Source organism: Callospermophilus lateralis, unplaced genomic scaffold (genome assembly GCF_048772815.1).
Source record: "Callospermophilus lateralis isolate mCalLat2 unplaced genomic scaffold, mCalLat2.hap1 Scaffold_227, whole genome shotgun sequence".
NCBI classification, from domain to species: Eukaryota; Metazoa; Chordata; class Mammalia; order Rodentia; family Sciuridae; genus Callospermophilus; species Callospermophilus lateralis.
The window spans coordinates 831,584-859,179 of record NW_027513180.1 but is presented as its reverse complement, the minus strand read 5'-3'; the positions used below and the strand labels follow the sequence as shown (position 1 = coordinate 859,179).

Genomic DNA, 27,596 nt, shown 5'->3' with positions numbered 1-27,596 from the left:
AATTTTCCTCTTTTAATGTTCTGACCTAGACAATAATGTACTATTTTGGACAAAGACTGTCATGCCATTTTCAATTTTGGACTAGAAATTGTCCTTATGGTATGATATGAGATATAAACAATAGCAATTTTTAAAAAGCAAAAATAAAAAGTTGAAAGAAAAAAATGACTTCCCCTTCTGCATGTGAGGACAGGGTCTTAAGAATCCCACTGACCTTCATATCCATGTCACTCCAGATTCATCTTCAGGCTGGTGGTCCTTTCATTGTCTGATTCTCCATGATCTCTATGGCTACAGAGAGACTATTGAATGTGAGGCCATCCTACTTGATACTCAGACCTTCATTTTTCTCAGCATTCTCTTGGAACAAAGAAGTTGCGGTCGGGGGGTGAGGGGCTTCAGATGCTCTCCCATTGTTTTTCTGTACCTGTTGCAGGTAGAGTGGTGCTTCATTGCTTGGTCTGTGTCAGTGCTGTGGGGTGCCCAGCAGAGGCAGAGGCCTTACTTGCACAATTCCCTTTCCTCTCCACAGTGGAAGTGGCTGTAACATTCTTGGCAAGGTCAGACGCTTTTACACAGTTTTTAAAACATTCTTGAGTGAACTCGTCTGTGTTTAACAAACAGCCATTTGGGGGATCCATAGCTACCTTCATAAATTGTTTTCCACAGATGAAGCACAATGAAATAGAGCAACTTGAGTTTTTACCCAAGTACTACCTGTTAATAAATAGTTTCCATCAACAAAATGAACTTTTTGGTGTCCCCTATTACAGTAATGTGGTGAAATGTTTCCAAACCTTCTAATTCATTGTCATTACTTTATCAGAGTTGTCTTTAGGTTTAGGCTTAGAATCTTCCTCTCACAGAAACTCACACTGAATTGAGTAATTCCTTACAACTCTTTTTGACACCAGTGAGAGCATGCTTGCTCTGGTTGGTGCATAAGAGGTGGTTGGGGCAGATAAGTCAGAAAAAGACGTGCTTTCTGTGTTCAGTACAACTTGGGGCTCACCAGCTACCAATGGCTTTCTTTGTCTTGCAGTAAAAACTGAAAGTGGAATTAACCAAATGAACACAGTCCTGCTGCTCACTGCTATTTGAGTGTTAAAGACCTATCATATTGCTATCTGGGCTACTCAGTCTCTGTCCATTCCTGTGAATGTGCATTGCCCAGTGTACAAAGTTCAAATGTTACTCTTTTTTAATCACTCCCTTACTTGGAGTTCTTAGTGACAGCTCAATAACATTCCTGGGATGTTATTGAAAACTTGGTTTGGACAGCTGTAGCCATTTAGAGTTTTCCATATTTAAAAGTATAAGGCATAAATAGTGGCCTCACAAAAATGTCTATATTCTAATCCTGGGAACCTGTGACTGTTATGTTACATGGCAAAAGGAACTTTGCAGAAGCTTGAGATGGGGAGGTTCTCCTGCAGTTCCTTTTAAGGCTTTAGGGACAATTAAAATAAAGATGTTAAAATGGGACATGATGGTTAAAAGCATGGACTCTGTAGCCAAACTACTGTGTGATTATGGATAATTTGTTTTTCTATGCCTCACTTTTCACCTCTGAAAAATAGAACTAAACTATTCTTGTGAGGATTAGATGAGAGGATTAGGACAGTACGTGGCACATCACAAATACTCACAAGTGTTAGCTATTTCTTATTTACATAGCAATTCCATGTGGAAGAACATTTCTTCTGATCTCTGTTCTAGATCTGAGAGCAGATGATTTAGCTGGAATAGCACAGTTTACACTGGATTGTGTGTAGTGATTTCTTTCTTATCCTTGTTAGTCTTCAGATTTTATGAATGTACTTGACTTGTTCTCATATTACACTATGAAATTGGATATGTTAATTCTTCACTTATAAATCTTCCTTTTAATGCATTGGCTCAATTTACAACTATCATGGTTTTATCTTTGATGCAAAAACATGCACCCTTTTTCATCTAACCTGGGAGCTATAGATGGTATGGTATTATTTTAGTATTTGATCTTCTTTTATGTTTATTATTTCTTCACTCATTGATATAGATTCTCTAGCCATTTGTTTACTAAAGCATGATAACCTCTAGAACTGGAAATTCAGTCATTCATTCAATAAAATATTTCTTCAATAAAGATCTGTTTATTCCTTGTGCATACTATAAAAGGAACAGTTCCCACACCTTTCAGGATGCTTATTGTGTAGTCAGCAAGACAGAGCCAAAAGCACATGATTATAATTAGAGATGTGCACCAATGTCATAGGTTGGCAAAAAGAAGGGCTGAGGGAGTTCAATAAATCTAGCCAGATTTAGGACTCACTGAGTATGTAGGAGTTGACCATGCAGAGAGAGAGCACATCATAGACCATTCTGAAACACCTTAAATAGGCACCTTTCTATGTAATCTATGATCTTAATTACAGTCAGCTTCCTTCATCATGGAGCACAATGTTTGACATTCTACCTTGAATTAAACAAGAAATTCAGACTTGCAATCACTGCCTCCATATTAAATTATTTGAAGCATAATGATTACATTAAACTTACTGTGTAATCTCAGGCAAAAAGATTGTTGGTAAGGAATGTAGCATCAGCCCTACCATTTCAACTGAAAGATCTAGATGATGACAGGTTATAAAATTGACTCACCCCAAAGTAACAACAAGTTTAATATCAACTTGGAAAAAAAACAAACTTAACATCAAAAAGACTTTGAAAGTTGTAAAGCAATCGTCTTTTGACTGTCAAAAAAAGGGTAGTAAAGAGGTAAGACATAAAAGAGGTAACATTCTTGGGGGTTTTGGGGGGTGGGGTAGGGTGGGTTCTTTTTTTTGTTTTTTTTGGAACTAGGCATCAAATCCAGGATTTTGCAAATGCAAGGCAGACACTTTGCCACTGAGCTACATCCCAACCCAACATTCATAATATATAAAGAAAAATTTTAATGGTAATAACCAAAGCAGAATACATGAGAGGAACAGACAACATGAGCGAGTGTGCTCACGTGCGAACACACACACACACACACACACACACACATGCACACACACACACACACATTTAAAAATACCCGTTAAACATATAAAAAGATACTCAACTTTATTTTTAATAAAAAACCTAAATTAAAGCTACTGTTGGTGAGTCTTAGGGGAAATAGGTACTTATTAATCACTGGTGGGAATAGAAAAATGGTAGAGTTCCTTTGGAGGGAAATTGAGCATTCTCTAACAACATATAAGTACATATTTTTGCCTTAGCAATCCCATTCCTGAGAATTTACTCTGAAGGTGCACCCGCAAAATGCAGGAAAAAGAGGGGGAAACACTTGCATATATACCAGATTCTCTGTTGAGGTGTTTTTTATAATGATAAAAAGTTAGAAATAATGTAACTGCCATATGAAGATTGACTGAATAAACTATGATACATAGGATGGTGTAGAAAATAATTCAGAAAATCTCCATGAACTAATGAGTGATTTTTTAAAATATATTATTAGCAGAATTTATCAAGGTAGTTCACATTAGCAGATTAAGGGGAAAGATTTCATAATGTTGTCAACAATGCAGAAAAAGTTCTCAGTTAAGTTTGAAATACAGCCTTGATTTTAAACAATTCTTGGCAAAGAACAGAAAAACATCCTTAACTTGATAAAACATGGCTACATGACATTTACAACCCCAAATCATTTAATGATGAATTTGAACAAAACAAGAGTGTCTATTACTTCTTTTCATCAGAATTGTTTTGGAAGCCCTAGCTACTGCACTAGGATAAGAAAAATGAAATATAAAAGGGGGGATGTTCTTTATTTGCATATTTATGAATATATAGAGAATATGCAAAAAAACCTATTCATAACTCATTAATAAGATAATGCGGTTTCTGGATATAAAATCTGTACAGACAAATCAATTCTATCTCAAACAAGTAATAGTTGTTAGAAAATGAACTATTATAATATATATAGTAGTATTAAATAATATCAAGGACCTTATTATAAATTCAACAAAAGAAATATAAGAATTTTATGTAGAAAATAAACCTTTGTTGAAAGAAAGAAAAGAATATCAAAAGGAAAAGAAACTGGAGTAATCTTGAAATTAGGGAAAAAGATGGAAGAGTGACTTAATAATTGTTATGGTTGGTGAGATGTTGAATTGTACGTTCTCTTTTACTTTTTTCATTTCTCTTGATTGAATTGTTTATGAGAATGCTTTTTATAAAAACAGTGAAGTCATTATTCTTTTTTTCATTTGTTCATAATAGTTATTCTTGACATTAGATTCATTTGGACTAATTATAAATGCATGGAATATAATTTGCTCCAATTCAATCCCTTCACCCTCCCCATCCTCCCTCCCACTGTTCCCTTTGATCCACTTTACTGATCTATTTATTTACATTTTTTAAAATTAGTATCTTATAGATATTCAAAGTGATGAGTTTCATTATAGTATATTCACATATGTGCATTGGAAAGTTAGTTTGGGTTCATTCCACAGTTTTTCCCTACCCACTCCCCATTCCCTTCTTTTTCTTTTATTGATTTTATTTTTTTTTTAAATACAGGACAATGGAGTGTATTACAATTCTTATTACACATATAGAGCACAATTTTTTATATCTTTGTATAAAGCATATTCACGCCAATTCACGTTATACATGTACTTGGTTTTTTTTTTTTGCATTACAATTTTTATTACACATATATACCACAATTTTTCATATCTCTGTTTGTATATAAAGTAGGTTGACAGCCAATTTGTGTCTTCAGACATGTACTTTGGATAATGATGTCCATCACATTCATTCCACATTCATTAGGAGGCTAATCCCCTGCCTCCTCCCTTTCCCTCACTCCCCTCTTCCCTATCTAGAATCCATCTATTCATCCCATGTTCCTCCTCCCTACCCTATTATGAGTCAGCCTCCTTATATCAGAGAAAACATTTGGCATTTGTTTTTTGGGGATTGGCTAACTTCACTTAGCATTATCTTCTTCAATGCCATCCATTTACCTGCAAATGCCATGATTTTATTCTCTTTTTAAAAAGTTCATTGTGTATATATGCCACATTTTTAAAAATCCATTCATCCACTGAAGGGTATGTAGGTTGGCTCCACAGTTTAGCTATTGTGAATAGTGCTGCTATAAACATTGATGTGGCTGTGTCCCTGTTGTATGTTGTTTTTAAGTACTTTGAGTATAGTCCAAGGAGAGCAATAGCTCGGTCAAATGGTGGTTCCATTCCCAGATTTCCAAAGAATCTCCATACTGCTTTCCAGATTGGCTACACCAATTTGCAGTCCCACCAGCAATGTATGAGTGTACCTTTTTTCCCACATTCTTGCCAACACTTATTGTTGTTTGTCTTCATAATAGCTGCCATTCCGATTAGAGTTGTATCTTAGTTTTGATTTGCATTTCTCTGATTGCTAGAGATGTTGAAAATTTTTTCATATATTTGTTGATTGATTGTATATCCTCTTCTGAGAAGTGTTTGTTCAAGTCCTTGGCCCATTTTTTGATTGGGTTACTTGTTTTTTCAGTGCTTAGCTTTTTGAGTTCTTTATATACCCTAGAGATTAGTGCTCTATCTGATGTGTGAGGGGTAAAGATTTTGTCCCAGGATGTAGGCTCTCTGTTCACCTCACAGATTGTTTCTTTTGCTGAGAAAAATCTTTTTAGTTTGAATCCATCCCATTTATTGATTCCTGGTTTTAATTCTTGTGCCATAGGAGTCTTATTAAGGAAGTTGGGGCCTAACCCATATGATGAAGATTAGGGCCTACCTTTTTCTTCTGTTAGACACAGAGTCTCTGGCTTAATTCCTAGGTCCTTGATCCATTTTAAGTTAAGTTTTGTGCATGGTGAGAGTTATGAGTTTAATTTCATTTTGTTGCATATGGATTTCCAGTTTTCCCAGCACCATTTGTTGAAAATGCTACCTTTTCTCCAGTGCATGTTTTTGGCACCTTTTTCTAAAATAGGCTGATTGTAATTTTGTGGGTTAGTCTCTGTGTCCTCTATTCTGTACCATTGGTCTACCAGTCTGTTTTAGTGCCAATACCATGCTGTTTTTGTTACTATTGCTCTGTAGTATAGTTTAAGGTCTCATATAGCGATACTCCCTGCTTCACTCTTCTTGCTAAGGATTTCTTTAGCTATTCTTGATCTCTTATTTTTCCAGATGAATTTCATGATTGCTTTTTCTATTTTTATGAGGAATGCCATTGAGATTTTGTTTGGAATTGCATTAAATCTATATAGTGCTTTTGGTAGTATGGTCATTTTGATAATATTAATTCTGCCTATCCCAAGAGCGAGGTAGATCTTTCCAGAAATAGTAAATGAATTCAGCAAAGGAGCAGGATATAAATCAACACCCATAAATCAAAGGCATTTCTGTATATCAGTGACAAAGCCTCTGAGAAGGAAATGAGGAAAACTGCCCCATTTACAGTAACCTCAAAAAAAAAAATAAGATACTTGAGAATCAATGAAAGAAGTCAAAGATCTATACAATGAAAACTACAGAACCCTAAACAGAGAAATCAAAGAAGATCTTAGAATATGGAAAGATCTACACATTCCTTTCTTAAAAGGAGAAAGGGAGGAAGAGGGAGGGAGAGGGGAAAGGTGGGCAGGGTCAGATCAGAATATGATAGCCCAAAGGGTGGGGTTTTGGCCTGCTGAGAACTTCTAACTGAAGGAGATTGGAATCCCGAAAGCAACCTAGGCAGCAAAGCCTCTGCCCTCCTCCTGCCCTCCTGTCCTTCACCCTTCTCTCCCAAAGCCTTCTCTCATAAAACCTAGAAAGCGCTATCTCTCTCTCTCTCTCTCTCTCTCTCTCTCTCTCTCTCTCTCTCTCTCTCTCCTCCTCTCTCTCTCTCTCCTCTACCCTCCCTGCTATTCCCTTCCTGTCCCCTTACCCTCCCTTACCCCCTCCCTTAAAAACCCTCATTTCAGACAGGACCTGCCTTAGGTCCAGAAGGAAAGAAGGCTATACAGAGATGCCAAGAAGAATCTGACCAGACAGGGCTTGCTAGGATCCTGGCAGCCTTTTACCATTAGCTCACACCCCCTTTCCAGTCATTTCTACATGGCCATCCATTCTTCATGGAACATAAACATAAAAACAGGAGTTTTCCCTGGATCTGTAGGTCTTTATTTCTGAAGGCTTTTAGGTCAAATAAAGTTCTATTAAATAAATGTTATGATTTTTAAAATGTAAAGATATATACTAGTTCATAAATTAGAAGAAGCAATTTATATAGATAGACTCTTTCTGAAACTCATCTGAATTTTTATTGCAGTTCCTGGACCTTTTATACAGCTATAGAATTAAGATACTGTATTAGTGATAAGAGGATAAACAGTTCGGTAAGACAGAAAACTCAGAAAGTGATTGCCACATGATTTATGATTGAGGTGGGACCGCAGATCAGTGGTGGAAAATGTCAGTCTTTTTAATAAGTAGTGCTGAGACAATTGAGTATTTATGTGAAATTGAATGAAATTAAAGCTCCTACTATACACCATAGACAATAATTCTGTGTGACATATAGAATTAAGTGTGGGGCTGGGAATGTGGCTCAAGCATTAGCATGCTCGCCTGGCATGCGTGTGGCCCGGGTTCGATCCTCAGCGCCACATACAGACAAAGATGTTGTGTCCGCCAAATACTAAAAAATAAATATTAAAACTCTCTCTCTCTCTCCCAATCTCTCACTCTCTCTCACTCTTTCTTAAAAAACAAAAGAATTAAGTGTGAATGGCAAAACAATAAAATGCTTTCAAGATAATACCTTTATGATTTTGGAGTGGGGTAAGTTTTCTTAAATATAACATAAAAAGCACTGATTGTAAAGGAAGATATTAAGAAATTTGATATTACTAGCAGTAAGTATTTATCATAATCAGAAGACACCATGGCAGACAAAAGTCATTCTTAATATTCAAAACTAATACTTGGTGTTAGAAGTTAGCAACGGTTGCTATCTTTTGGAAGAGTGCATTGGATAGGGTGTGGGGAAGGACACTCCCAGGAGGCTGATCATATCTTTCCTAGATCTGATGCTAGTTATACAGGTGTATTCACTTTGTGAAAGTTCAGCAAACTGTGCTAACAATTTGTACATTTTAAAATGTATATGCTCTACTTCAACAAAAAGTCTTTATAAAAGAAAACTAAGAAGCTATTTGTAAAACATTTGTCCAGCAAAATAATAGAGACCTCCTACAGCTCAATAAGATAGACATCTCAATAAAAAATCGAGCAAAATATTTGAACACACTTCAGAAAGAGGAAATCATTTATTTGATTTATTTGAAAAGGTGCTCAACCTTATTAATCTTCAGAGGAATGCAAATTAAAATGATTGATCTCTTTATACCAAAATTGGCTAACATGAAGAATCTGAGAAAACAGTACCTAATGAGGAAGTGGAGCAATGAGAACACTACTGCACTTGGGCTAGGAATAAAAATTGGCACAACCACCTTGGGAAATGGATTGTCATTACATAGTAGGTATGGAGGTTGCTGCAGTCTCTGGCTGGGCACAAAATCACGAGCCACCACACAGCTTGTAGATTCAAACAGCAATTCTTTATTCCCGAACTCACACCGGCCGTCTGCAAACACGTTCTGGGGGAATCCAGGTTCTCTGCCCAAATCCACCACTCCACTGGGCTTCTGTCTCCCAAATATACTGTCTGACCCTAAGAACTCAAGAGGAACTCAGGCAGCAGGATATGCCCTATTCTAAAGGGGGAACACTCTAATCTCCTATTATGCTAAACCGGGGACACCCTAAACACGAATCCACCCTGGTCCTTGAGCAAGGTCACCTTTCAGGAGTCCTTCCACTAGACAGCATGGGAGTAGCTGGCAAGGAAATTGTCATACCTACTTGGCTGATGGCTCCCAGCAGAGGTAACATGCCAGGTGACTTAGTGATTCCTCTGTTTCAGAAATGGGTGCTTATGGGCACCAGAAGATGTTCAGAAGAGTATTTATAATAGCCTTGTTAACTATATCCAAACACTTGGAGTAATTCAAATATCTATCAACACAAGAATTTGTACATAAACTGTAGCATATTTATACAGCCATGTACTACATAATAGAATGAACTTTTCTGCAGAAAAAATCATATATGATATACATACATGTGAATATGTATGTATATAAATATCAATGTATACATATTCACATTTTTCATAAAATTTCAGAGGTGTTTCTTAGCTCTCTGAAGTTCATCCCAGATGTCCAGGTACAAGCCCCTCTTCTAAAAGTACCCTCATTTGTCAATCAAAGAAGATGCATAAAAAAGGTATTATGTATATATTTAATGATATCAGCCTGAGCCCATTTAGGTTTGTTAATGCAACAGTGGAATGCAGCCTCCAGGCCTTCCCATTCTTGCATTTGTCTGTATTGTCTTCATATTTGTTTAAATTAGAAAGTAATACATTTTTAACAGCATTGTTGAGGTATAATTTGTATATCATAACATTTCCCTTCTGTAAGAATAAAATTCATTGATTTTTGACACCTCTATAGAGTTTTGCATCTGTCACCACTATACAAGTTCAGAACATTCCCATCACCTCCCAAAATTTCCTCAAGCCACATTTGCCATCAATCAAATGTGTATTTTCAATTATAGTGTGTTGATTGCTTCATGTATTTCAAATAACTCATCATTAAAAATAGCATAACACATTGATGAATAGAAACTTGAAAAACATCAACCAAAATCTTTTGTTAAATGTATTTTGAGGTTCTGTATACATACTTGATTAAAATCAGCTTATTTGCATCTGTTCTCTACTGGTAGTTTCAAAAAAGGGAACATACTGAACAGTTGATTTCTTCCTTCATATGTTCTTGGTGGGTGAATGTTGTCATGTTGTTCTGGGTGGGTTTTAGTTTTAAAAATTTTACTTGGTTTTGGGGAAAATGTTCAGTTATACAAATGGCCCTTTTATATGGCAGTCTGTATATTACTACTTTCTTAGAATAAATCATACAAAATAGAATGAAGAATAGAAGTTAGACTATATAGTTAAATTAAAACATAAATATCAAATTGTAAATTATTCTTTATTAGGAGTAACTAAAGGAAAGAATGTATTGATCAACTCTGATATTAAATGTCTCAGACTTTAGAACAGAATAACAAGTAATTTAAAAGCTTTTCTTGTCTTTGTTCTACCACTTCATATTAAGATGCTGAGTATAATATAGAAGTACATATGGAATATAAATATTATGTGAGCATATTATACTATTATGTATAATTGGGCTTCCTCAAGTGATGTTTTTAACAAACTTTTATTATACATACTATACACTATTATTATAGAAATTATTATTTCTGCTTAAAGGTGATTGTATGGTTGGGAAATGCAGATATATTATGTGTAAAATTAAATATTTTTCTAAAAAAGTATAAATCAGATGTTCATGAATTTTGGACATAAAAATACATAATGCCTAGCTAGTTCTTAAGAGGTAGGCTATATCTTCTGTTTGTCAAAGTATTTACTCTGAAATATTGGTGGAGCTATCTTTTATTGAGGTTTCTCTGTTGCCAGGTACTTTATTACCAAGGTTGCCATCAGAACCAGGAATGACATTACTCACTATCAGGATTGAGAAAATTGGTCTGAAAGACCCTGGACAGTGCATTGATCCCTATATTACAGTTAGTGTAAAGGGTAAATAACTGGCAAATTGCATTATGTTTTTTCTCATATGGGACAAAGTTTTTGACAGGGGATGGTCTTGTATATGTGACAACTTACTTTAATGCATTCTATAATGAGGCAAAATCCTAGAAGAGATCATAACAGAACATAGTTCTGAAAGACTTACAAAATATATTTCCTACTTGCTTTTGAGTTTGTATAGATTTTTGCTCTTCAGATTCCAGCTAACGTGCGGACTAAACATACACATTGTCCTTAACAGCAGCTACAGCCTTCAGGATGTAGATTAACAATAGCACTCCTCACCTTCCATGGGTGTGTAGTTTTCTACACAAAGCCCCATGTCCTGTTTTCCCATCTCTCCTGCTTCAGCCCCTCTTCTTCCTGTGCTACTGAGGTATCTACATAGGTGAGTCCTACAGAGGCAGATGAAAATCAGGGGACAGGGAAGTAGGGTGCGTCCATAACATCCATGCCCTGAGAGCAATCCCGTGGGATGAAGATGTGATTAAGGAATAAATGATACCATTTTACAGAAATAACTATAGTTAGTACAAATGGCTTATTTTAATCTGTAGTTTTGCACCAAAGGAACAGATCGGTGCTGAAATTAAATGGAGGAACTTTTATCAATTGCAGAAATAAAGTCAGATCCATGGGTTCATTAGTGCTAATTAAAAGAAAAATATGACCACAAAGAAAAAGATTTATTTAAAGAACCTAATCCACAGCACTAATACTGGTACACTTTTAAATTCCGATGTTACTAGTTATCAAATATATAGTATACTGGAAAATATTTACATTGTTTGATAGACCATTTGTAAAACTGCATACTCATTCAGAAAGTATACTTAAAACACAAAAATATTTAATGATGTTGTAAATGTTAAGTTACCTTTGCATATGTTAAACTGAAATATTTTTATGTAAATATTTTTTAATTATTAAATGTACTAAATTGTTTTTGAGCTTTTTGAGACACATAAATGAATAACACATAAACACTGAGGAGTTATTAAATGAGTCCATGTTGAATTTGATTAAACTGAGATTTTAAAACCCAGAAAATTAAAACTATATATAATGTACCATCTGGTTGTTGTAAATTCAGGGTATGTTGTAAACAGTATAACCAGAATTTAAATAATATATATGAAAAATTATTCATTAACCAAAGGGTTTTTGTTGGCTGTTCTCATCCATTTTTGGTTCTTAACAGGGAAATTATGATAAGGTTAGGTTTAAAGGCTTTTCTAAATAAGCCATATACTTGCTCAAAGTTAGAAATTGGTGGCAGAGCTCCATTGTGGCAAATTATATACTCCAGATTTTTTTTTTTTGCATAGAAAAATATAGTGGACTATTCCCTAAGGAAAACATGTTTGTTCTTTTTACCACTTCACTATGAAGATCAAGTTTTGTCCACTTGGCCATGTAAAGGCTTCCTTGTCCCCTTCATGAGGTCTCCTATCCAGTCTATATTCATTTCTCTCCACATACCCCATGAACTTCAACAACTCTCACATACTTGCTCACACCAAATAGGAATCTCTTAGCCTGAGAATCTCCTCTCAGCTCTTTTCATGCCTCTTTAGGAACTGTAACCTTTGCAGCTTCTAGATTTTCTGTCTGTATATGTGAATGCTCATAAGCAGAAACTTATTTGTTTCTCCAGATCTGAATGGCATAGATTTAACTCCTGTGCAAGATACTCCTGTGGCTTCAAGAAAAGAAGATACATATGTTCATTTTAATGTGGACATTGAGCTCCAGAAGCATATTGAAAAATTAACCAAAGGTTTGTAATTATCAGTTACTGACTTCTTAAGGACTTCTTAAGGACAGTACTTATCTGGGTTTGTGTTGATAGTGTACTTAAAACAAGATCTTATGTCACATAGTTATGAATATTGACTTAAAGAAAGTCAAATCAACATTTTTTTTAATTATGAGAATTAGCAGTTGCATTATCTAGTTGTGTAATAATGTGGTTAAATATTATTTGACAGGGAAGTATTTCTCATAATACAGAGTTAAGGAAGCAGGTTCTCTAATAATTACCTTAAGTCCTTTTAGGAACCTAATGATTACTTTCTAACAGTTAATGAATTATTTTTTTTCTTTCAATAAGATGCTTTGGGTAAAAAGATACTATAACTGGCAGTTAGTTTGTAAGAATATGGAAAGGACAATCTGGGCATGGTGGTTTCAGGAGGGAGAGAAATAAAATATCAAAGGAACTCTTTTAAATTTCTATTCTAATATAGGTGCTTATTGAAACCATTTTTATAGGTACTGCTGATACTTAAGTAACTTCTGTTTTTCTTGTGGTATTTAATATTTTATATTCTTTGGTAGTTTATGATTCTACCTGTGTACATAACTTACATTCTTGCTATACAATTTTGTTGTACTTTGTAGAATTAAATGATATGGAGAAATGTCACTCAGACATGGTAGATGAGCTTGGAGTGACAGCCACAGTGAGTTATCAACAGTTGTGTCATCAGACTGTTTGAAATGTGTGGTCTCTGGCTTATGTGGTTTGTTTTAATTCCTTAGGTGCAGCTATCTTCTTTGAATTCAAACACTACAAGCCTAAAAAAAGGTTTACCAGCACCAAGTGTTTTGCTTTCATGGAGATGGATGAGATTAAACCTGGGCCAATTGTAATAGAACTGTAAGTGATATACATATAGGATTCATACTGTACTAATGGTTACTAGTTCATGTTTCTTCTTAGTCCCTCTTATCTAGAATGTAACATTGGAGTAAATCAATCATCAAAGTATTTTAAACAATCATCTTTCTATTGTGGTTACAGATACAAGAAACCCACTGACTTTAAAAGAAAGAAATTGCAGTTATTGACCAAGAAACCACTTTATCTTCATCTACATCAAACTTTGTACAAGGAATGATTCTGACATGAGTAATGTGGAATTTCTGTGAATTTTACCACTCAGTACAAACCATCATAGCTCTGGGTAGCATATTCATCCTTCAGGAGGCCAGTGAGTCCATTGCAAAGCTGTACCACAGAACTAAAGTCCAGCACCTCATTGTTATGACTCCTTTGGATACAAGGTTTATTGTAGATTTTGAAACATGTTTTTACTTTTCTATTAATTGTGCAATTAATAGTCTTTTTCCTAATTTACCACTGTTCCTACCCTGCTTCCTGGAACAATACTGCTGTGGTACGTATGCTCATCTTCAAACTTTAAAATACAGCAATAAGAATGTGCTAGAGTTTACACATTTGCTCACTTTTGCTCCAATATGGTCTTTTGATTTGAATTAACTTCAAACTTTTGAATTGAAGTGGGTAGGATAGTACCAGATTGCTTTGAAAGGAAATTGGATCACTTATGGTCTGTCTTATAGGCTGTTCCTTAGAGCTGGCCTAAATTCACCCTCATCTGATAGTTCTACTTAGAAATAGTGTGCCTTGACCAGATCAATATCTTATATGGGAGTGCCCCCCAGATTGTAGCTGTGATTTTTTTCCAGATGACCAGATTGTTTTTCTGAAAGTGAGCATATTTTTAGTCATGTTGATTAGTTGTTCTACATCACATTGCTATTGTTTCTAGGGTTAACATTAATGATTCTAGGGTTAACATTAAAACCATCTCTCTCAGAATAATTACAAATTTTTGGGTGGGTTTAAATCATGTCATCTAAAAATAATTGAGTCAGATGCTAATGAGATACTGCAGGAACAACTGCTGTTTTTCTGACAACTGACTGTGAAACCTTAAAACCTGCATACCTTGTCTTTATAAAGTGATGAGTATGCAAAATCTGGAAAGATATTCTATTTTTTAATATAGGTAGATACAACTGCCATTTATTTCCTATTTAGATATATTGACATTCATATGAAAATATGCAGGTCATTAGCCTATTATAATTTCACCATTTACATTACTTTTAACTTAATGATGAGACATAAATAAAACTTTCATAGTACACAAGGTGGATATTTGATACACAGAACATAAAGATTTGTGAGGAGCTTTTTTGTGGGTTACATGTAGAACCCATGTATTTTAATATTCACTATTTTAAATTAACAATGCATGAAGGGAATGCAATACTTGGCCTATTTTTAAACTAGTGTAAACCCTAATCATACCATCTGTTTGCTTTTTAAAATGAATAACAGTAATTTTAGCCCTTGCACTTCAAGAGATCTAGTCTTTAATTTTTCAGTTGTCTGTTAGGTCAATTTTGTTTACTAGATGAATGTTAATAAAACGATATGAGCCTGAAAGAATTCTCAACCAAATTTAGTCTTTTCTTTCATCTGGATTGGGTTAATTTCACAAGTGCAAAAATAGTTCAGTCTACAGTAGTTCTAGGAAATGAAGAATTTGCCTTAATAAAATGTTCACTCAACTGAAACTCTGAGTAGTCAAAATTTCCAGACTGTAAACTTCTCAAGAGAAGGGCCTCATCTTCTCCATGTCATGTAAACTTTCCAAGGTGCTTGGCAGCACTCTGTACCCTGTGGAGTACTCAGTACCTTTTTGTTTGATGTTACTGATGTTGAAGTTGCTCCCTTAAAATCTACTATTAAAATGTAGCAAAACTGATACATTGTTCTTTCTGTTTTTTCATAGACTATAAAACATGTATATCAAAGTGATAATTTAAAAAAAAACAAACCTTTTTTTGGGGTTGTAGATGGACACAGTACCTTTATATTTATATGTGGTGCTGAGGATCAAACCCAGTGCCTCACACGCAACCCCAGCCCCTCAAAGTGATAATTTATATAAAGAAACATTTAGCATCCTTCACATAAGAATGCTTTTTTTTAACCTCTATTTATTTATGTGATGCTGAGGATTAAACCCAGGGCCTTGCCTGTGCTAGGCAAGTACTCTACCACTGAGCCACAACCCCAGCTGCCACCAAAGAATGGGGTTATATGAAAAAAAAGAGGATGCTTTGTATGAATGTCTTTCATCAGCATTAAACAAACTTAAATTGAACATTGTCATTAGCTTAGCTTTAATTCAGACCTGAATGACCAAACCTCCCCTGCCAAAAAAGGTGGTTTTATCTTGAAGCAATTAACACAAAACAATCTGTATCTCACAAATTAGTTGTTTAAATTTACTTTCTAGTGTGGGAGGGGATGAGTCACTGGACAATAATTACAACTATAGCAGTAATACTTTCAGGTTGAAACACTACTGCTTCACAAATGAAATGATTTTAGTAACTAAACTCAAACACAATTTGCTGGAGAGGACTTCTAAAACTTTTGAGATACAAAAGTATAATTGAATCAAGGGACAGTATTCTCTCACAACCGGTATATGGGCAGCTACCTTAGGCTTTGCTACAGAAGTGGTACAATCAGATGGATGTAAGGAGAGGAAATTATGGGTGGGCTCAGAACTGCTCAGATAAACTACGTAGAACGCATTATAGCTTACTAATAGAATAAATACAAAAAAGGCTTTAGAGGGAAAACTACTGTTGCTTTGAATAAAAAAATAAATCTGCCTTTCCTTGAAAATCTATCTTCCTAGCTGACATCACCTTTATTTAAATGCTATTTTAAAATTAGAAGTTATAGTAACTTCAGCATTGCCATGTGTCCTGTAGAGGTTGAAAGATACATTCAAAATTGGTGTTTGTGACTTAAATTTTATTTTACATGGCTAAAAATGGCATAAGGTATTATATGGTTTTTCTCTTACACACAGCTGCTGCTTCTGATATTAAATGGAAGCTATGTAGATTGAATTCTTCCTAACGGACTCAAATTCTTTTTGATTCTGAGTCATCTTCAATAGTTTAGAGATTTTGTTTCACAGAGATTTTGTTTCACACTGAAGCTTTTGCCCCTATTTTGAGAATACTTAGGGGACATAAAAAGAACAATGATATGTTCTAGGTTCCAACAATCCTATTACTTTCTAGAACTTTAAAGAATGGAAGAATATGGTCTAGCAGTAAACAAAAGTACCAGGCTTTTATAATTTTATTTAAATCTTAAACCTCTTAAAATGTACTGTTAAAATTGCTGTAATTAAAATTACAGCTCTGGAGAGCTAGTTCTTAGGAACATTGTTTTAAAGACAGTAGTTACAGATTCAGGACTTGCTTTAATTGATTTTTAAATAAAATATATTTGAGTATCTGTAAAAAAAAAAGAATTTAATTCAGCCCATAGTTGCTGATTAAGGACATTATAAGCCTTAGGGTTTCATTCATTCTTAGAGGATTATACTTTTCTAATTTTTTTATCATATTCCTTGAAAATCAGTGGCAAGGTATGGGAAAGAGAAGAGTGTGTGTGTGCACATTTTTTTTAAAAGAAATTTCCTTATTTTTTATAGACACAACATACCACCCTATATTTTACTGTTTTAATGCAATAATGGCAAAAGCAGTAGAACTTCAGGTCAAACAACTCTTGCTACTAATGTAAACTCATTCTCAGAAAACCATTCTCACATGGACAGTGGTTAGAAAAAAGTACATGAATGTGCTACAAAAATAGAGCCACAAGACTTCTCACAAGTAAAAGAAATTCCTCTGTATAAGTCCACAGTTGACCAAGGTCCAGCCTCCTTAACAGTGAGCAACAGGAAATATGCTGCCAAGTCACCATCTTCAGTTCTGAGAGTGAGTTTACATGCTTCCCCAATGGCACAAAGTCTCATGACGATCCAATGAATCAACAGACACTTGGGAAATATTAATAAACAATTTTTTTATGAACTATTACAACAAAGAACTTCAGCAAGAAGGGAAATGAAGTTTATGATCTTTGAGTAAACATTTTTAGCGTAACAGTCTCTGCGACCAGATATTTAAAGAGAAAAATCAAGCTTATAAAACACCATTTCTCTGTTATCAACTGGAATACACTAAAAATAGGATACTGGAAATACATGTTCTTAAAGCATTTCCACAGGAAATGTCCATAATTATGACATTCTAAACCATTTAGCAATTGTATATGCTACATTAACTAAAACAAAGGTATTCCTTATTGCACATTTTAAAGTTGGAAGGATACTCTAGTTTAAGTGGGGGATATTTAGGGGGAAAATATTTTGGCTCCAAATGTATACTGCACCAAGGCAGCTTCATTCTAAAAACATAAACCATTTAAAATAAACTTTTATATTTTGAAGCCAATAATCCTTCAACACAATGAATAGTTCATAGTCCACTTTCTGACTAAGTGTCAGAGGTTAATTTTATGGGCCCTGTTTTAAGGCCTGTGAACAGCCCTCACTACTCTGAGAATCGGGTGTAGGTGGAGGTTCATCTTTAAAGCCTGAAGACATTAAGTCTTTTGCAGCAGGTGGTGGCCCATAGTCTTGGGGACCATGAGTTGGAGGTGGTAATGGGGCACCAGGAATGAAGTACTCTCTTGGGCCAAATGAGCCTAAAGGTCTAAATGGTGCAGGTCCTGGAAAAAAATCACGAGGGTCAAAAGGCAAATCCCATTGTCCAGGTGGAACACCTGGTGCATATTCTCTGAAGCCTATTGGTGGACGGATACTAGGACCTGGAAAATAAAAAGGAAGTTATGTAAATACCCAGAAATTTCTGAACTTGGGTGATTTCAAGTATGTTAATATAGTCTTTAATTTCTCCCAAGCCTAGAACATCAACTGGTGAACATCCTGACTTGCCAGATGAGGCAAACTGAAATGGAACAAGTTTAGGTTATAGCCTGGCCAACCAGCCATGAAGCAACATATTAAGGATTTAAACATGGCTCTACCTAGCTCCAGGCTTATCTTTTATCTTTCCCTACTATATAATTGCAGAATTATTTCTATCTCTATATCTATCTCACAAGGTACTATATTACCATGACAAGATGATAGATTATGAAATAAGAACTTTACTACATCAAAGAAATTTTGATAAAAGGAAATCCCACTATTTATTACTGTATCCATTAAAAATTCATGAAGTATTTCAGCATGGACTTTACACATGCCATCAGAATCAAGGTGCATGCCCTCCTGGAAAAGGCCTTCCACAGCCACCTAATTAAATCAGCAACATTTATTAGGTCACTGTTAAATCCTCCTCTTTAACACTTCCCTCTGACTTTTCTCAAGGTAAGGAGGGTTTGACTTTTCCTTTTCTATATTCTATAACATACTGCTTATGCTTCCATTATGGGTGATTACAAACTTTATGTTATAGGATTTTCATATCTGTGACAAAATTTTAAGTTATGGCATGTGTCTCATCCACCTTTTCATCTATTGCAGTGCATATCAACATATTTTCAACAAACATCTGCAGAAGTAATATTTCTGGCTTTTCTCTATACAGCCCCTTATCCTTGTCTATGAGATAGCTATTGCCTATCTCAGTATAAGATTATGTAGTGTCCCATATGTCCCAAAAAACTGGAGGAAAAGTTAAAATGTACTCAGCTGTATCCTTTCATTGTTAAGACCTGAGATAGCAACCAACTGTTTTAGCAAGCAATAGAAATGAAAGATGAATGTGATTTATAAGTCAATCACTACTGTTCAGATCATCATACCAAATGGTGGAGGAATTGGCCGAGGCCCAAAAGGCCCACCGAGCTGAAATGGCGGTCCATACCAAAAGGGAGGTGGTGGAGGCCGTCGCATCGGGGGTTCCATAGGGGGGCCCATGAAGGGTACCCCTGAGAAAGGAGGGGGCCCTTTCATAGCCATATTAACCTGCAATTTAAGATTTTAAAGAAGTTAAAAGTTTTAAAATTCCTATGTATTAAGACAAAGTACCAACACCGATAAAAGCTAAAACCAAAACAGGCACCTGTCCAGAGAACACCATCAGTGCAACAAAACTCTACCCACCCCTCCTGTGTATTCCCACTGACAGCTTACAGAAGTTAGAAGGATTCCACAAGAGGGAGCAGTTTGTTAGTGATTATATCTGCTCAGGAAAGGGAAAGGCAAGAGGACTGGCAGAGGTTATTAACAGAGGTGATTTCTGACCAGTATGTCATGCTGTATTCACTACAACCTATTTCAAAGGGAGTCCCCCTCCTCCCCATCACTTCCCTTTCATCACAACAGCTCATTACTTCCATATTAAGAATGAACAGAATAAAATGAAAAATACATTCTTTACCCATGTAATAATAGCTACTATTCAGAGTATCTTCAGTAAGTCTTTCATAATTATTCAACCTCTGAGATCTTTAAGTAGACTGTCTTGTTTTAAATAAGAGGGAACAAAAGCAAATGGATTATGATAATTTATTGAAGGCCACACTGCATATTAAAGGGTCTCAATCCCAGGTTTGCCTCCAAGCCATGCTTTTCCCACCTCTACTCCTCTATAACAACGGGTCTTTGCTCTCTTTTAAATCTTCTACTACAAAGGGGTTTGGGGGTCTTATCTAAGCTGCCCTTAGATTGCTCCAGAGATGTATATTCCTGGAATATGTATACACTGGAACTTGAGAAGTATTTTCCAACACAATGCTATATACACAAATTAGGAAGACAAGGCTTTAATATTTACTTTCATTTACTGTACACCATTTGAGATATTGATTTATCATTTCCTATGAGTAGTGAGTTTGAAACTAAACAATTAAAATTTTATTTTATTATAGAGCTGCAGAAGACCTACCAGATATAATAGCAACATAGTTACAAGAAAATGCACTTATGTGAACAAATGAGACCACTGCTTGGGACTGGCTCAAGAGGTCATTTCAGATTATCATTGTTGCACTGAAACAGTATTTCACTTTCAGAAAATCTGATACCAATCTAATTCAAATCACTCAAAATAGGGTTTGCACAAATGGAGGAATTCTTAAATAGCATTCTTCCAAACAAAAATAAAAATGATGAATTATATAATTTATAATGAATTTACTTTGCCTTAGAACATTCAACACAAAACACCATATAAAGTTAGAGTGATAACTTTTCACATTCTGTAGTTCATTATAGTTGTACACACTTAAGCCACATTTCCAAGGAGAAAAGTAAGCTCAATATTGCATGCAGTTTACAGCAAACAAGATCAGTGTCATGCTCTGAATATCCTTCCCAGAAATGCACAGAATAAAACCCAATTCAGTTCTCAACCTCTAAGTACTTACTCCAACTGGATGCTCAGTTAAAGAAGTAATGGTAGAAACTGAGGGGGTCTCAGGTTCTTGGGGAACAGTTTGCTTTTTAAAAAACAAATGGGATGGTACAAATAGAACACAAAGAAGGATAAAGCAAAGAGCAAGTACTGTAGGAAAGCAACATGTTCCTGCACGACCACGTGATTCACAGTAACTACAGAACTTACCTTGCCCTCATCCGTCACCTTAGCTGGAGAAGAACTTTTGGAGCTGCTGTTCATGTGAGCTGGACCACATCCTGGGTCTGTTAGAGATCAAAGAATGGATTCAGACTTATTCTAACATGAAGAGAATAAAAATCCTGCATCCACAATTACAGATTCTTTGAAATTACTTTGTCTCTTTACCAGAGGCAATGGGTTTCCCAGATGCCTCAGAAGAACATTGAGTATGAGGTAAAGGTCCATCCATTGACCCTTGGGAAAAAAGATCAGAGCCCTTGTATGTATTTTTCAGAAGAAATAAACCACTGGTGGACAGGTCAGGGTTCAACAATAACTAGAAAGCAACATTAAAATGGGTTGCTCAGGGGTTGGGGTTGTAGCTCAGTTGCAGAGTGTTTGCCTAGCATGTGTGAGGCACTGGGTTTGATTCTCAGCACCACACCATCTACAATTAAAAATATTTAAAAAAAATGGGTTGCCCAATACATAAATCACAATTTATGAAGAGACTTAAGTAAAATAAAGAACTGCCTTGGGTTGATAGAACAGCAAATTAATACGTACTGGTCCTAAACTTTAAGCTACAGACTTGAAGTATGTGTAAGTTGGCTTTTCTTTAGTCTGTATAACCTGACTTCCAATCTTACCAAGACTACAGTCCTATTTAGAATTGGAAATAAGACTCAGTATTTCATATTGGAAATATGTATGCTACATAAAGTTTAAGGCTACTTTTATAATATGTGGAAAAGGAACACCATAGAGATTTAATTTAAAGATAAAGGTTTACACTTCACAGTGTAAAATTTAAAAGAAAAAAACAATACAGGGACCTCCAGGAAAAAAAAATGTTTTCTATTCTAGAACAGATTTTACAGAAAACATTCACTATGTAAGAAATTATCTTCTATATATTGTACAGGCCCAAATTCTATGTTTTCATTAGAATATTCAAAAGGGAAAAAAAACCAAAACCTTGAAGCAGTTTACTATAAAGCAACATGTGAATGCTCACCAAATCCATTTCTAGGCATATCTCTTTGATTAAGAGTAGCAGAAGGAGGTCTCCCAGCTGGCTCTGCTGTCAGTGAAGCGGAACAGTCTCCACCACTCACGGGGGATGGACCAAAAGAGCCATAATGGCTCAGTGGACCTAAAGACAACAATGCCGTGTTACTACTTTAAGGCAGCCTTCTCCCTGACACCAACCCCCACACCTCCCACTTTAGCAAATCATTCAGATTATTTCATAACCATTACACACAGAAATAAAAAGTAATTTACATACATTCTGCACCAAGAAATAAAATAGCTCCTTTTACAAAGTGCCCCCTACCTCTCCGAGGAGGATTTTGTAAATTTGGTCTCCCTGGCATTGGTTTTACAATCACAGGTTCATCTTGCCGCATTGCCATCTTTTGGGTCATTTCCAGTAGTCTTGAATATTGAGAAAGAATGGGCTGAATTATGAAACAGCAATCATAGATAATATCTAGCATAACCTTAAAACACTATAAAACATACAGTAAGATACCAAAAATCACATACTTCTGTCTCAAATTAGCAGCTTCCCTTTTCTCTTCAGCTATAGCTCTTTCTGCAGAACGAGCTTTGAGCTATTAAAGAGAAAATATTCAAATTCAGTTGCAGTAGGCTATGCAAAAAATAAAGAAAAGGGGAAAAAAATCTTACCCAATTATCATGAGCTTTCTTCTCATGCATAGCAATCTGAAAAAGACAACACATTAAAAAAAATGTTTTAGGGATTCATTATTATAGCCTATAATTGTCTGTATTAGATATCAAAGAATTCTCTAACTACAGGACAGTATTAATTACTACCTGGTTTTTAAATGAGCGCTCGGTTTTCTGTAATTCTTCTTCCATCTCTTCAATTCTCCGCCTAAGAATTACAACAATTGAATAAAATTTGAAACATTCTGACCATTTTCTCTTTATTCCATCAGCTATACTTTTAAAGACTTTTATCATACATAAGAAAAACATTTCTAAAGTTATATGAATCCAGTGTGTTCAAAACTAATACTACAGACCAGGTGCAATGCCACATGCCAGTAATCCCAATGATTGGGAAGCTGAGGCTGGAGGATCACAAGTTCAAGGTCAGTCTCAGCAATTAAGTGGGAACCTATGCAACTGAGACGCTGTCTCAAAGTGAAAAAAAGGTCTAAGGATGTAGCTTAGTAGTAAAGCACCAAAAATAAATAAATAAATAAATAAATAAATAAAATAAAAACCTAATACTAATAACTTCTTTATCATTTAATTGCTAGAGATTCTGAATTGATAAATTATAATTTCCTTAACTGTTCATCAGTGTGTTCTCAAGTAATTCTGCTAGAAATATCTTCATCCTTAAAACTTTTTCTTTTTTTCAAATTATATCCATAGAAGATTTCCAAGGTCTATCAAATGCCACACTTTTGTGGGTCTTGATATAACACACAGCAAAATGATTTCTTAAAGAATTACTACAACATACAAAACCCCCAGAACTGTTTGCATTGACCAAGTTCCCTATGGTCTTGCCCATTGGGTACAAGTAAATTTTTGTTAACATTTTTCATTTGTTAAGTTGAAATTTATTTTTTCTCCTGTGTGAATTGAATGTGTTCATATCCTCTCGTTATTTATACTTCCATGCTATTTTCTTCTATCTACATAATGTAAAAAAAAATTAAAAAGAAAGCTAACACTAATTCATGAGACATTGACACCCTCCTTTAGAAACTGAACTCACTTGTAATTTTTAACTTCCTGTACAGCGGAAACCACCTTTTCATCTGCAGCTGACAGCTGCTGCTCTTTTTCTAGTCTCTCACATTCTTCTTGACTCTGTTTCCTAAAAGAAAACCAGTTATCAAATCAAAAGTTTCTCTTTGTGAATATCACTTCCCACAATTCTATAAAATGCTTAGGCACATAAAATAGGAATTCAAACCTGCAATTTCATAAATCAAACTCTGGCAAATCACTTACATTTTCTAACTTCTCCTCTTAATTCTCTACTTACCAGTAAATAAAATAAATGTGAAAACAACATGTGCCCCAAGGGCAAGTCTCCTGTGTGTAAGATAATAAAAACTCACTTTACTTCAATGTGGAAGATCAGGACTGATCAACCTAACATAATTAAACATATTAGGATAAAGCAGGGGATAATTCTTTTCTCGTTTCTGCCATGGGTAGGACACTAAGTATATCTTTGTCATGGAGGAACTCTTTTCTCAATCCAAGACTGGTACCATATAGTCAGTCAAAGAAAAAATCTTCTAGAATATATCTTTTAGCTATGCAATTAACCACAGAACATTTTTCACACTTTAGATATTTATTTCAAAAGAATTGTAAATTAAGCAAAAAGACAAATCTGAGTTTTGATAATGTCTATCAACCAGAAAAAGAAGCCAAAGTGACCCACTATCAGAGTATTATCTACTGACAAGTTTTAACTCTGATCATGAAACTCAAGATGTTCATCTACTGACACAAAGGTAGCCACATTTAATGATTTAAAAAATACTATTTTCTGCTATCTTTGTACTACTTTAGCCATATTTCCAATTCAAAAGATAATTAACTTGAAACTTAATTTTCCATAAATCAGAAGAACTACAGTAAAAAAGGATTACTGGTACCAAATTGAAAAAGGGGATAATATATTCTTATATAGCTTCTCATTTAATTCTTCAGCAAGTATTTTATGAGTGGCTATAATATACTAGTTACCTTGTAAGATGCTAAAGAATAAAAGAGCTCACTGTTTCAGGTATAAATGATGCCTAAAGGAATATAATAATTTTCCCCACTGGCTTAAGAAGGAATATGGAGAAAACTGAATCTTGAAGGACAGAGAGAATTTTGTTTCCAATTATCAAAGAGTTAGTCTGAGAGCACTAAGAACAATCAAAACATCTTTATAAGAATATAAAATTGTGTTTGAAGGGATCCAAGCTAAAAAGTCAGTGAAGATATATGTATGTGGCCAAGATCCATTAGAAAAAGGAATCTCAGAATTACAAGTAAGGCTGGCACTTTAAGATACTTTTCTCCTATTGAAGATAACACAAAGATATGAGTCTGAACCAAGCCTTCATTAAATTCCTGGGCTTAGAGGAAAAATGAGGCTACCAATAAAGGGACCCTTAATAAAAGCCCTAGCCTTTGAGTTTAGATTAGAAAGTACTGCACACTTAAGTGATGAACAGGCAAAAAAATCCAAAAGGAACAATACTGAAAAACATTGAAAAGACAAGTCATTTTTTAATTATCTTAATTGCTGACTAAGTTTAAAGTGACAATCTTACTCAAGTAACCTCAACACTTTTCTATAAGAAGATAACTTCGTCTTAGTCCTCAAATTTCATCTATAATTATCACAACAATGTTGGCCAATCAAAACTGACCAGGCACTCCATAAGACAAAATTCTGTGAGAAAAAATTCCACAGAAAAGGAAACCAGCTAATGGGGTTATCCGCACATGTTTTAAAATCACTGTGCTTTATACAGTCAAAAAAGTAAAGTCAAGATTATGAATTTCAGGGCTGGGAATATAGTTTAGTTGGTAGAGTGCTGCCTTGCATGCATAAGGCTCTGGGGTTCAAACCCCAGCACCACAAAAGAGGAAAAAAAAGATTATGAATTTTGTCAAAGGATTAGAAACTATAAAACAAAGAAATAGTTGGGTGTGGTGACCTACCTACAGTCGAAGATACTCAGGAGGCAGAGGCAGAAATATGAGATTAAAGATAGCTTGGAAAGCAGTAAGACCCTAGTCCCTTATGAGAAAGAGCAAGGAGTCTGGGGAGGTAGCTCAATAGTAGAGCACATGGCTCAAGGTCCTGGGTTTGAGCTGTAGTACTGAAATAGGACTGGGGTTGTGGCTCAGTGGTGAAGCACAGGCCCCACATGTGTGGGGCACTGGGATCAGTCCTCAACACCACATAAAATAAATAAAATATTGTGTCGGGCTGGGGATGTGGCTCAAGCGGTAGAGTGCTTGCCTGGCATGCGTGCGGCCCCGGGTTCAATCCTCAGCACCCCATGCAAACAAAGATGTTGTGTCTGCCAAAAACTAAAAAATAAATATTAAAATTCTTTCTCTCTCTCTTAAAAAAATCCTATAAAAAATAAAATATTGTGTCCATCTACAACTAAAATAATATTTTAAACCCTGAATTTTTTAAAATCCTAAACTCAATGAATGATTTTAACAGCAGATTTGGGAAGTGAAATAAATCCTAGAGCTTTTAACATAGGTCAGAAGAAAATATCCAGAAGAAGTAAATCCAGAATGTAGGAGGCAGGGGAAATCAAATTCTAATATACATTATTATAATCAGAAGAGAGAATGAGGTAAAATCAACATTTAGAAAAAGACTCAAAAATTCAAGAAGTGTTTAATGGTCCCAAGCAACATAACTGCAGGAGGAAAAGTGGGTGAGGTGGGGAAAACTACACCTAGGCACTTCCCAATACAACTGTTAAAAAAAGAGAAAGGACTACAGAAACTAGAAGAGGGATAAGACCAAACAACAATGATAATGGACTCCTTAAAGAAAAAATTTAAAACAGATGGTAATTAATTGGATATTTTTAAATTGCTAAAACTAAGTAACAGTCAAAATTCAGTAGCCAAAAGAAAGATCCTTTAAAAATGGAAACTGGTTTTAACTCTAATCATGAAGTTCATGTCAACCTAATACAGATTATAAAGGTAGCAATATTTAGTGAATAAAATACTATTCTCTGTTTATCCTTGTATTACCTTTGATACACTAATCAAATCTATCATTAAAGGACAATGTTCAAATAGAATGAAAATAATTTCAAATAAGAAACCAACAGTGTAGAATGCAGAACTACAGAAACTTTAAATATGTGTATAAATTGAATGAATGTCTTGTGGAGTTCACAGTATATGAAGTACTAACATACAATGCCACAACAGTTATCTGATTCAGGAGCTACTTAAAGCCCATAAAAAAAAATAATAAACCTATTAATCTATGTCAGGTTTTTATTAAATCCAGAATATATACCATGGCCTTTAAATTATGAGAAGATGAATAAAATTATAATTATATAATTATAATTCCATTATAATTTATGATTACATCAAGCTTATACAGGGGATGAGGAAAATAATTAAAAATATTTAAACTATTAAAAAGATACAAGGAAGAAAAAAAGAACAGGTCATCAAATAGAAAGCAAATTCTTCATAAACCACACGCACATATTGACATGGACAGACTTATATTTTAGAAAGTCCACTCAAGCGGCTATAGAGAAAACTACTAAGAATTTGAAATAAGTTATATACAAATATAAAAAATGTAGAATGAAGACAGATGATCTAGGTTAGAAACAGAAAAGATGACACAGGCATGAACTAACATAGTACCTGGGGATGAGTAAAAAGAGTAAAAACCACAGATGATGACTGAATGAATTTTGGAGGAGTTGAGAAAAATAGTGCTACAATTTAACTGCATTACAAAAAATTAATTGCCATTTAGGTCATTCAGATTACTAGTAGGGACA

The 27,596-nt window shown here is 34.9% G+C and overlaps 1 protein-coding gene and 1 pseudogene across 1 annotated transcript in view; one reads left to right on the top strand and one right to left on the bottom strand.

The window, feature by feature from the left end:
• LOC143640402 (zinc finger protein 280D-like) overlaps positions 1–13,640 on the top strand; it is a 91,155-nt pseudogene extending 77,515 nt beyond the window's left edge.
• A 3,878-nt stretch (positions 13,641–17,518) lies between these two features.
• The window catches only part of LOC143388428 (transport and Golgi organization protein 1 homolog), a 74,482-nt gene continuing 64,404 nt past the window's right edge, over positions 17,519–27,596 (bottom strand). The window contains exons 22-31 of the mRNA XM_077108233.1: positions 23,789–23,890; positions 22,870–22,930; positions 22,720–22,755; positions 22,576–22,643; positions 22,364–22,464; positions 22,043–22,180; positions 21,211–21,279; positions 21,031–21,107; positions 19,268–19,430; positions 17,519–18,265 (exon numbers count right to left, since the gene is read on the bottom strand). Of these exons, the coding sequence (XP_076964348.1) occupies positions 17,952–18,265; positions 19,268–19,430; positions 21,031–21,107; positions 21,211–21,279; positions 22,043–22,180; positions 22,364–22,464; positions 22,576–22,643; positions 22,720–22,755; positions 22,870–22,930; positions 23,789–23,890 (1,129 nt within the window). The 3' untranslated portion in view covers positions 17,519–17,951. The remainder of the gene's footprint in view (positions 18,266–19,267; positions 19,431–21,030; positions 21,108–21,210; positions 21,280–22,042; positions 22,181–22,363; positions 22,465–22,575; positions 22,644–22,719; positions 22,756–22,869; positions 22,931–23,788; positions 23,891–27,596) is intronic.